The 11,217-nt window shown below is 38.6% G+C and overlaps 1 protein-coding gene across 1 annotated transcript; it reads right to left on the bottom strand.

Moving 5' to 3' along the window:
• Nucleotides 1-1,693: 1,693 nt before the first annotated feature.
• Nucleotides 1,694-9,886, bottom strand: LOC145784472 (kidney mitochondrial carrier protein 1-like). The gene is made up of 10 exons (XM_082596293.1): nucleotides 9,704-9,886; nucleotides 9,240-9,343; nucleotides 8,761-8,843; nucleotides 7,828-7,916; nucleotides 6,993-7,076; nucleotides 5,973-6,097; nucleotides 5,309-5,369; nucleotides 4,705-4,770; nucleotides 4,119-4,199; nucleotides 1,694-3,375 (listed from the first exon to the last, which is right to left on the bottom strand). The coding sequence occupies exons 1-10, from the start codon at nucleotides 9,818-9,820 to the stop codon at nucleotides 3,349-3,351; spliced, it is 837 nt and encodes a 278-aa protein (XP_082452419.1). The 5' UTR covers nucleotides 9,821-9,886; the 3' UTR covers nucleotides 1,694-3,348.
• Nucleotides 9,887-11,217: the final 1,331 nt, after the last annotated feature.

Genomic DNA, 11,217 nt, shown 5'->3' on the forward strand with positions numbered 1-11,217 from the left:
GTCGAAAATCTCGTCGATCAGGCAGTTCTCATCTTCATGAATCAATGAAGGCAGATATATCATGTGCTGACTTTAAAAGCTAGCGAGCAGTGCTCATTGGATCTCTCGTGAATTTGTGCCATGCAATTGTCAAGAAAAGGAAGAAAAACTGTTGGTTTGAAATAGATCTCGGCGGTTTCAGCTGGAATGTTAGGTCAATGTTGTTGTCTAGGTGCTCTCCGCGGCATTCGGATTTCTTCGCCAAAAACTGAGCAAGTCTTGCCAAAAGTTGGTGAAAAAGCCTATTATCGCCCCTTAGGTCTTGTGACACAGTTGCGCAGGATGAATCACCCAAGCAATTATGTCTTGTGCTACAACTTTTTTTGCAAAATTTATGATTTTTTTACGTGATCATTAGGGGGAGGCCATCGCCCCTTATCCTCCCCCCTAAATACGCTACTGTACCATAGCATAGCGTTCTACACCAGTGAGTAAACGTTTACATCTCAACGAGGCAGGTTTAGAGAGGCCGTTATTGAGATGGAGATCCGACGACGTAACGAAGGAGATATGCTGCCTGACCATGTTTCACACCACGCCGCATGGCACCACTTTTTATTAGGGCATCAAACCAAATGTAAGCCGTAGAAATTGCTTTCTTGGTTTTTAATTGGTACTTTGGTGATTTTTCAATATGATTGCATGTAGCAAATGGTCTGGGTTTTGAAAAAGGATTGCAGGCTGGCATCACAAAGTAGCTGACTGCCTCCAAGGACAGGCAAACAGTCACTTGGAGTTGGCCGAAAAGAAATGACAGCTCGCATGCAGTTGTTGATGGGCATTTCGACAAGGTCAGTGAGGGAATTTTTGCATCAAGTGGCAGCACAATTTTCACCGGGGGCGTTAACTACTCGTTCTCGGCACTCCACCTGGTACTAGCAAGACGTTTCTAGAGTGCAGTGTAAATTTCAAAGGTAAAACGTAACCACTAAGTTGAAGTTTCTTACAAATATCTTCAGATACAGTTTCATACTTGATGAGGGTGACTATAATTCTTAACACCCGTTGGTCGACGTGGGAGCTCCGATGTTGAGTTGCTCAGCGAAGGCAAGTCGACCTTTGTGTCGTGTCAGAAACAACTTAGGTGTGTGTTGCGGAAGTAGAGCAAAATCCCGAAACGGATTTGGCTGGTTCGTGCCACAACGACTTAGGTTAAGCTGAAAACGTTCGATCGTTAACAGTTTTTGTAAACACGTGAAATATATTCTTATAATGATTGAGCCTGCTGTGCCTTGTCTGTTTTACGGTAGCCCTATACTATATAGCCCAAGGCTACTCAACTGGCGGACCGCGGTCCGAACCTTCTGGGTGTTGATGGTGGACCTTGAGCTTTTTGGAAGAATAACCTCATTGCCACGTTTCAGGGCATCTTTAAACAGATTTCTACTTGGAGGAAGCCGTTTTTACACTTTCTCAGAAATCCAATTCAAGTTACATTTTACCTAAAAAAGTGGTTTGGTACAGATAGTTTAACTTTCGTGGTTGCGTGTGAAATAACTTATTCACCGGACCGCTAAAAATATTCAACTTGTCAAACTGGACCTTTGTTAAGATTAGTTGAGTAACCCTGATATAGCCTATAAAAACAGCGATATTCTGAAAACATATAGGCTACCGGTACGCAAAACTTGTCTCAGAATAAGCCAACCAAATCTCATCAAAGAAGTTGTTTTATTTCGTATGGGAATGAGCTAGCAATGAAACCTCATGGCCTCAGGAAGCTGTAGCCTATAAACATTCGATAAGATACAGTAAACGTGGTATCGCGGTATGCCTACATACGACGGGGTTGCTTCAATAGTCAAAATCCATTTCAAGCCGTGTGAAATTAAGCAAAAAGAAATAGTAAAGTATACATTCTAAATAACATAATATTAGAACAGAACACAGAAAAAAAAGAAGATATCCTTGTCCGAGAAAGCCTGTTCCAAGTGATAGAAAATGGTGTTGCTCCAACAACCTTTCGAAATTCGAATGCCAAGTGAATGATAGGCTTGCTCGCACCAACGGATAAAAATGAAGGCTCAGAGGTAAAAAGCGATTTCTGATGCAAACCAAACATGATTGAAGTGACACAAGAAAATATAAGTTACTGCAGCTCGCTCCGAGCCAGTAAATCAGTTCAGCATCTAGAAACGTAATATCAACGCAAAAAGACTGATTTACTGGCTGGGATGTGTTTTCAGAAACAAGCGAAAACAGATGTTTTACATTCTGTCGTAACGTGTCTATGATTTCTTGATATTGGCTATTTCAAGCGTATTGCAAACAAGCTTTAAAGAATGGTAACATTCAACCTAGAAGAAAAATCGCAAATCATTTGCTTTTTACATATGTATTAACCATGGCAAGATGAATCTGATGTGCTTCGACAACACATTTAAATGGTATCAACCCAAGATGACAACAGCTCACTGGTGGATAAGTAAAACAGATACTTTCAACAAAATCAAGAAGTGCCTGACAAGGTCAATTTCATTCTTTAGTTCTTGCAATAAAAAATTCACAACACAGTGGTTCTTCGTGATCCTGATCGCGATCATCATCCTGATCACGATCACAAGGATCATGAATCTGTAAAATATTTCTAAAGATAAATGGATTTTTAGCTCCCAATTTCCGCTGTAAAATACTTTGGCATCTCTGTTGCGCAAACTGTGTTCCAACACAGATGAAAAACGTCGCTCTCTGGCTTTGAACAGGTGAACGCAATGGACACCAAGAAGCATGCGCAGGAAAAGTGTTCTTTAGTTTTATTCGCAAGTTTAACCATCTGTATGGAATAGTTGTGAGAACTTATGACGATCAATATGGCGCCGGTTTGACACCACTCAAGAGCACGTGGCACGGTGACCCTTGACATGCTTGAAGGTAATGAAGCGTGACTTTCTTGCTTTCCCGTCGGCTTAATCTAAATCTTCACTCGTAATCATGTACAGCAAAATTGCAGGTTTGACAAAATGTAGTGTTTCACATTGCACCTCTCTTATATCATTTAAGTGTGTGTACTCATCTGTTTGGCAAACAAAAACAGTGCTACGATACAAGACATAGCACCGGGGTCATCTGCAATGGTGAAAGAAGACATCCGCTGAGCTGCGAGTTGTGTCCCGATGATTTGGTCGGTGACAAATCATGAACCTTCTTTGTGAAAATTACTGCAAAGTTTTGCCAACAATCCATCAAAGTCCTTCCAGAAACCGTCTCGGTGCAGTCACCTGATCATTCCGCACACAAGCGACGTCTCCACCCATCGTCAGGCAGTGGTGGATTACATCAACACAGTGAAGCTCGTAAAGTGAGGATTCGTCATAAATGTTCGCACATTAGAAAAAACTGGAATGAAATGTTTGTTAAGGAAAAACGCAACTACTGTATATTATGCTCACTCAGGCTTGAATATGAAATTGTAACTATTTGCTAAAGAGACATTTTAATTATTTACACAGAGCGTCGTTCAACCAAAAACTTCATTTCTAATACGTGCAAAGCTACGTCTTGGATTTTAATAATGTATTATGTCGACAGGCCAATTACAATGGGAGAGAAACTATTTTCACTACTGAAAAAAAACATTCACTAGAAAGGAAATGTAAGCCTAATTACAGTTACAGAAAGAAAGCTGGAGAGATTTATAAACCAGTATCAGTCAATTACTACGTGCCATGAAACTCTCTGCGTTGTTCAGCTCCATGCAACACATAACGGTACCCATAATCAGCCTATTAATTTAAAGCAACAGAACAAAACAATAAACCGTGCTAACTACTGGTATATAGCCTACTACATAATTTTTCATTCAGGCACGTTTTAAACTTTTCAAGGTTTTGCCACCTTTTCACGTTCGTTAACGTGCTGGTAGGTTTATATCGATTTTTGTATTTAGTTTCTTTTTCGTCCCGGACGCGTTAATGACGAAAAATAAAATGATTGATTTAATGATTATGAAATAGCCGTTCTATATGCAAAGAAACGGTTTATCAACAATGAAATAGCTAACACAATAGCCAAAGCTGTATTTGTGAGAAAGATAAACCAATTCTGTTTACATAGTATTTAGTAGAAATGATAAAGGATACAACAAAGTGCCAGGGCATGGTCCTGCATAATAAAGATAAGCATCCTTTATAAAAAGCTAATACACCTTCGCTTTTCCAAGTCTGAAAAAAAATATGAAAGGTTAAAGCTCAAAGTGCCAAAGCTTCTGTTGTGATGTTTTTCTAAGACATACCTCATCTGCTTCCCCAATTAACAAGCTTATCTCTTTCACTGGAAAATGGAAAAACAAGATTCGAGGAATGATGTTGTTCAAATGCATTAACTATCATGGAAATAGTCTAAAACGTTTCATCGCAACTTTGAAACACACTTATAAACCTGTTTATGGTCAGTAGGTACGTGTGATCGAAGCTACTTAGACTGTCTGGATCTCTGGAAGAAAGTTCAGATACCCATACAGAAGATCAGCAATTTGTTTTTACATTAAGTCAATGTCTGCAGAGTGCAGACGTTGAATCAATGTAAAAAAACTATTGATCGGCTATCTGGGGACTATCTGCAGGTTGCAAAACCAATCTTTTTTTTACATAAATTCAACGTCTTTAAAAATCCCCATTCGATGTAAAGGAGGATTGATTTTTCTGGTACCAGCGAGAGTTGACATACCTGCAGTGCACAGTGGTACGTGCTGTTGTATCGGACAGTATTGCGACATTGATTCATCATGCGTGACTAGAAAGTATAATTGAAAAGTAGTGACGTCAAAATGACACATCATGCATTGCTTTACTTTCTGATGCAACAATGTTGGTCTGACAATAGAAAAGTAAAAGTAACAAAGTCTTAACTGTTGTTTTCACCAGGATGTCCATGAACATCCGGGCTACTTTTGATTGTAAAGGCAGGTTTTGAAAATTTATACACTGCAATGAATATACGCAGAAAATATTATCACCATACGTGGGAGATTATGCGTGGCACAGCCTGTGGGTTTCACTAGAGTGATTTTCTCGTCCGTAGACCGTAAGTAACCTATAAGTTTCTATGCCACGTCACCAACAATCAGATCACCCAGCAACAGCAGCATAAAGAGCAGTGGTAGTAGAGAGACAAAAAATTTTCAACAAACTTCTCAGTAACATGTCGTGAACCTTGAACAAGCACAATACCATATGAATAAAAACATTAAAATAGTCGTTTTTCCCGATACAACCAACAGGCTACAATCTAAGCGACATATAACCGCTTTTAATTCAAAACTGCCAAATACCTTGATAACATCAAACGGATTAGCAACCAGGGTGCCTATGAAGGAAGCACATGATGACGATCTGTTAAACAAAAACCAACATTTCATTTAAATATTGTAATCAAATACAATTTGCATCCACACAATCACTACACAGAGACGACGATTGATCACTAAATTTACATAAAACAATTTTCGGTTATCTCAGTAAAAGCGCAGCATTCTTTAGCGTACCGTATTCAAAATAACCTGCACCTTTCAGAAATATAACCACTCATTTCGTGATGTTGTCTTCAGTCTGTGCTAGCCAAAGCACATGAGAAAAAAATGCATAAAATCAGGAAGGAAAAGATAAAGCTTCACAATAGAAGACTTTGCCTTTACATTTTTTTTTAATAGTTTTCATCACACAAGCCTGACTTATTCAAACAGAATCATAAACTCTAGGATTTATCGGGCACTACGCACAGTAGCTAAAAGAAAAACTTCCCAAATAAAAATGTTATATAATTATCGCAACTAAATATTTTCGTAGGTTTAAGTTAACGTTTCAGCTGTAAATTCAACAGTTGGATACAACGAATCGATGCATTGGTACAGCTCAGACGTCGAATCAATGTAATAATACTGATCTGTTGACTGGGCAGCAAGCGTGCACAATAGCGGCTACATAGGCGCTACTCACAAAGTGTACGAAACTATCCCATCTGGCAACCCGTACTTGTTGGCAACTATGTACTTGGTTTCATCGTAGATGGAGAAGGTCGTTCCAACAAGCACACCAGTCCGCCAAAAGTTAGGCCAAACCCCCTGGAAATGAAAGTAGCTTTGCGCAAATGTTGAATTCTTGTTGACATACATTAAGTACATACACACATAGTTTGTTGACGACAAGAAGAATTTCAGATTTTTAAAGAAGCTTAAAGTATTTGTGACATATTACAAATCGAAATGAGAACCCTTAATTGGGAGCAAAAGCACAGCAATTTACCAAGCTTGTGGTAATGTGGGGAGCAACAAAGTAGGGTATTTGAGAATTGAGTTCAGTGCCTACAGCTCCTGCCAATTATTTTTCATATTTTACTGCACGAGGAATAATTATTTTTCTTCAACCACAGACTGACAAGTAAGCAGCAATCACACTGTCTTGTATATAATATTTTGCTGAAAGTTTGATGTGTTAAAAGCACAATAGAAAATATGCACACTCTCCTTGAAATATGCGTTTAATGAACAAAACAAACTACATCGATAAAGAATATATATAAAGAGTTAATGATTCCACACCAAAAGGCATCAACAGACTGACTGTTAACCAGGTATCTAATCCTATGCTTTCTAAAAATTTTGTAGTGACTCTAAGCTTGATTAATCACAATATATTGAAAGCGATAACCAGATTTACTTCCGTATTGCGGTGCTTGAAGGAAGGCCAGAAATAAATTGGATTATTATAGTTTTCAACGTGCACGGCCGCGTGGCCTGCAGGCAGCGGAAAAGGCAAATACGTAAACAAGAATTGTTTGTGCATATTGTGCAGCACATGTTGTTCTTTCTTGAGACATTTAACTGATGCGCCATCTGATTAACAGTTGAAGTGTTGCAAAAAGTCATCAATAAGATACAACAATTAAGACAAAAATAAATTAATACAAAACAATGAATTTTAGAACAATTTCAATTATGTGCAAATCTCAAAAGTTACCCTGAACCAGAAGCGGACCCCATCGCGCCTGTACAACTGTATGAAGCTCTCACGGAGAGGGATGCGCTTGGTTTGCATTCGCACCTGGAACGGACAATCAACTGAAATTTCTCAAATTATACTCGGCTGAGTGAAGTATCCAAAATAATGCACAAAGCCTATATTTACAATTTAAAAATGGAAATAAAGATTCATGACCATGCAAAGTTTTAAACGTGTTTCGCATATAAATATCTAGACTTTTGAACGAAGTTGAGAATACGATTGGGTCATTTGTTCCGTTCCGAACGGCTAAACTTTCGCTAACGTCGACCACTTTGGCTCGTCGCCCACTTGGTCTCGCCCAAGTGGGTATCGCCCAGTTTGTCTCGCCCAGATGTCGTGTACCGTTTGTTTGCGCATGACACATTTTCTCGTGCGGTTTAAAAAATATATTAATATTATGAGCAGCGTAATATGACGAAAGTTTAACAAAACAAATCGAAACCGTGAGTTTGTATAGCATGAAGACATCCATATGTTGATTGTAGTCATCAAGTCATCTTATTTTAGTACTGTCTTGCAACTTACTGGCTACTAAAGTTTAACAACTACAACGATCCTACCACAAAGGCTTGCACGGTTTAGCTCGAACTAATAAGTTGATATCTGCAATGTGTACAATAACTTAAATGAAATGTAAAAATAGGTGATCTTTCTCTGAATAAAAACGATAAAAAACGAATCAAAACTTGTCTTAAAAATATTCTGTAAATACGTATTTTCAAGAAGCTCAACTAGAGAGCCCAACCAACAGTAAACGGCAGAGTCATAAGCCACCGAACCAGTAACTCGCCTTCAATATGTCAACAGGGTTGCAGAGGACAGCTGAAGTAGCTCCAGATGTGAAAGCCATGATAAAATTGAGTGAAAAACCAGGTGGTGCTGCAAATAAAACGCTGTGCATTCAGTCAAACAATAAAAGGAAGCTACAAAACACACAATGATACGTTTAGTGATTTGGTTTTCTAACTGGATTGGAATCCACACAACGTATTCCAGTCAGCAACCACTGCGTCGATTTAACGTAGACCTGCAGACGTTAAATTGAAGCTAAAACGACTAATTCCCTGGCTGGAATATCACTGATATCCCTTGAGAATCAACAACGTGCTAAAATCGCGGCGCCGGGACCATGGCGTATCTGCTGTAAAAGCCCGTCTGTAGATGTAGATCGTTATTGGGGTAACACCAACAGGGGTGTACAATTGATGTGTAGCCGTGTAATCTAATTTTTAACTCGTTGTTTGCTACCGTAAATGTTCAGGTCGCGCAAAATATCTGTTATTAAATGTTGAAAAGTAATAAACTCATATTCGACAATCATTGTTTTTTCGTTGCATGGAAGTTTGTATTCTTCAACACTTTCGTACAATTGGTGCGTGTTTGCGCTGCTGTCCTCGAATCAATCGAACTGTCAGCGCTGTGACAATTGTAGCACCGCATCGACTTTTGTATTTTCTTCAGGGTCGTAAATTTAACACCGCACTCAAATATTTGACTTCCTTTTATCAATTGTAATCGTGTTGCCGGCGCACGTTGCTAGGGCGCATGGCTCTCCAAGCAAACTGTTTTATAACACTACCGAAGTGGCTGATTGCTAACATGAATGGTTGTATGTGATAAACAGGAAGACCGAACAGGAAGTTTGCATTGAAAGCTACGCAGCAAACATTCTCCGATTAGGATACGTTGTGGTTTTAGTGAATAGAACCTTCTCTATACTCACAACCGAATGTTCCCTGCATGGTCTCATACATTCCCCTCTTAAAACCTCCATATAAGAACTGGCGAAGTAAAGCCGGGGCCATTCTGAAAATTAATAGCCAGTTTATTAGAAAAACACTAAACAGACATAAGTTAGCAACAATTCTCTACCCAAATTGGCTTGTTAGAATGATGTCCTAGCAGAAAATTAGTTTGTTTTTTACATTGACTTAACATCTACAAACGCTGAATCAATGTAAAAAACCTAGATTCTCTTGCTGGGAATGTCAATTCAATTAGCTTAGCATCAAATTGCAAAAATATGGGATACAGTACATCTTGATTAATTTGACAGTCACAAAATGCTTCTTAAAATTAAATGCCACCTCACGTATATAATCGTTCGCATTAAAAAAGAGACATTTAATTATGTATTAAATTTTTCAAAATCCAACATTGTGTCACGAAGTTTCAGAAAAACATGAAACCAGTAAAACATACCCAGAATATAAAGCTAAAAAGCCTTCGTGGAATGCTATTTTCCGAACTGCATGAATAGGCCCACGATACTGTAGCTTAGTAAATTGTGCATCAATGATTTGACCCTGAAAGGCAATTGTAATGTGGCATTCAACCAGCCATGTATGACATAAAAATATAACCTAAGAAGCTTCAGACAAGCTTAACAGTTTGAAGTTGAGAAATGCTTCAACAACTGGGTCTAACATGGCGATTAAAGTAGTTGCACCTGTAGCGCTAGGTGCAACGCTGCACTGTAACAGCGTCCGCTACACACCCAACAACTACCAACCTAAATGATTGGATTAGTGCTAGAAGTTTACAGCTTGTTACAGTGTGATAAATTGTAAGGTAAGCCATAGAAGAGAGATTCCAAACTTGAAAACGTATGTTAGATTGTTAATATGGCCAAGATACACAAATGGAATACATTAAACATTACCAACCTGTATTTGTAGTCGAGTCTTTGCAAGATCAAGAGGAAATGTAAAAGCTTCTGCGGTCACAGATGCAATGCCTCCTTTAAGATAACGTTGACTCCAATGATTTCCGTTGCTTGGCATTTTTCAACAGCATGTCACATTCATTATGTCATACTTATAAGTGTGTAAACAACGTTTAAAACAGAGATATCTACACAAATGTTAAAGACTAAATTTTAGGGTGTTTCAAAATTTCACCACTTTTAAATTTCAAAACGAGTATCTTTTTTTCTGATGGAGTTTTGGCCGCTGATTACGAATCTGGCATTATTTTTTCATTATGACGTCATCTTGAGGGTGCCCCACGCGAGTTTTCACGATTTTTTGCGTTTTTTCAATATCTTGAAAACTTTTTGGGCTAGACGTATGGAATTTGTATCAAATGATGCAGAATATACGATTTCCTATCTATACTTAAGAGAGTTTAAAGTCGTATCTGCTTCAGAAAAAAAGTAATTTGAGAAAAACACTTTTTTATTGTTTTTATATTCATATAGAAATAAAACAAAGTAACTTCAGCGGGTTTAACATGATGTATTACATACACAAATATAACATAATTAAAATAAACTCAAACGTTTTCGACACGTACATGTGTCCTCATCAGGAATTACATATCTGCAATATAAATAAAATGAAAATTGTAAGGTAAATTTGACTTTGCACTATAACTGTAACTGTATACTAACGACACTCCAGACTGAAAAGCACAAACTGAACGAGTGACACAAGAATGATTACAAGTAAATTATACGGTGGAAACAGATCACATGAGGTGTAAACTACAGGCATTTGACAAACAATTGTTTGTCAAATGCAACTGATCGAAAATGAACGTTTTTTAAGGAAAGCCTTTCCTCCTGCAAGATGCTTAGAAGCAGGTTGGTAATCCAGGTCGAAATAGGTTGACGTGTCTAGGGGTGTTCAATTTCGATTCGATTTAGGTGATATTCGAAATTCGTTTTTCGTATCGGACATATTCGAAATTATAGTCGCCCTTTCGGCTGAACGCGGTTGAAAGTAACTCGAGTGGCGCGAAATCTGTCTTGTCGCATTTTGCAAGCGAAAAAAGACTTCGACGCATGCGCATCGTCGATCACGTGACTATCACACGCTCTCGCGGGTCCAACGGCCAGTCCTGCACCAGGGATTTCTCTCAAGAATGAAGATAGCTAGGTTGTGCGATAGCAAAAAGTGTAGGCTGAGCTTTGTCGCAGTTTTATCTATTTTTTACCGAATCCATAGGCGCCTAAGCCACGGGGGCAGGGGTCTGCAGACATTGAATCAATGCAAAAATGACTGATTTTGCTTCCTGGGCCATAGCATAAATCTACCATTTTGTGTCGATTCAATGTCATCAGATGTTGAATGCACCCAAAAACAACATAATTTGCTTACGTAGACGGAGCGTGCGTTAAGCTTTATGCGCTTGCAAACATACTCGATGTCGCTTTCGAGTTGAAACCTCTGCACTCTGC

Source organism: Aplidium turbinatum, chromosome 15, assembly GCF_918807975.1.
Source record: "Aplidium turbinatum chromosome 15, kaAplTurb1.1, whole genome shotgun sequence".
NCBI lineage: Eukaryota > Metazoa > Chordata > Ascidiacea > Aplousobranchia > Polyclinidae > Aplidium > Aplidium turbinatum.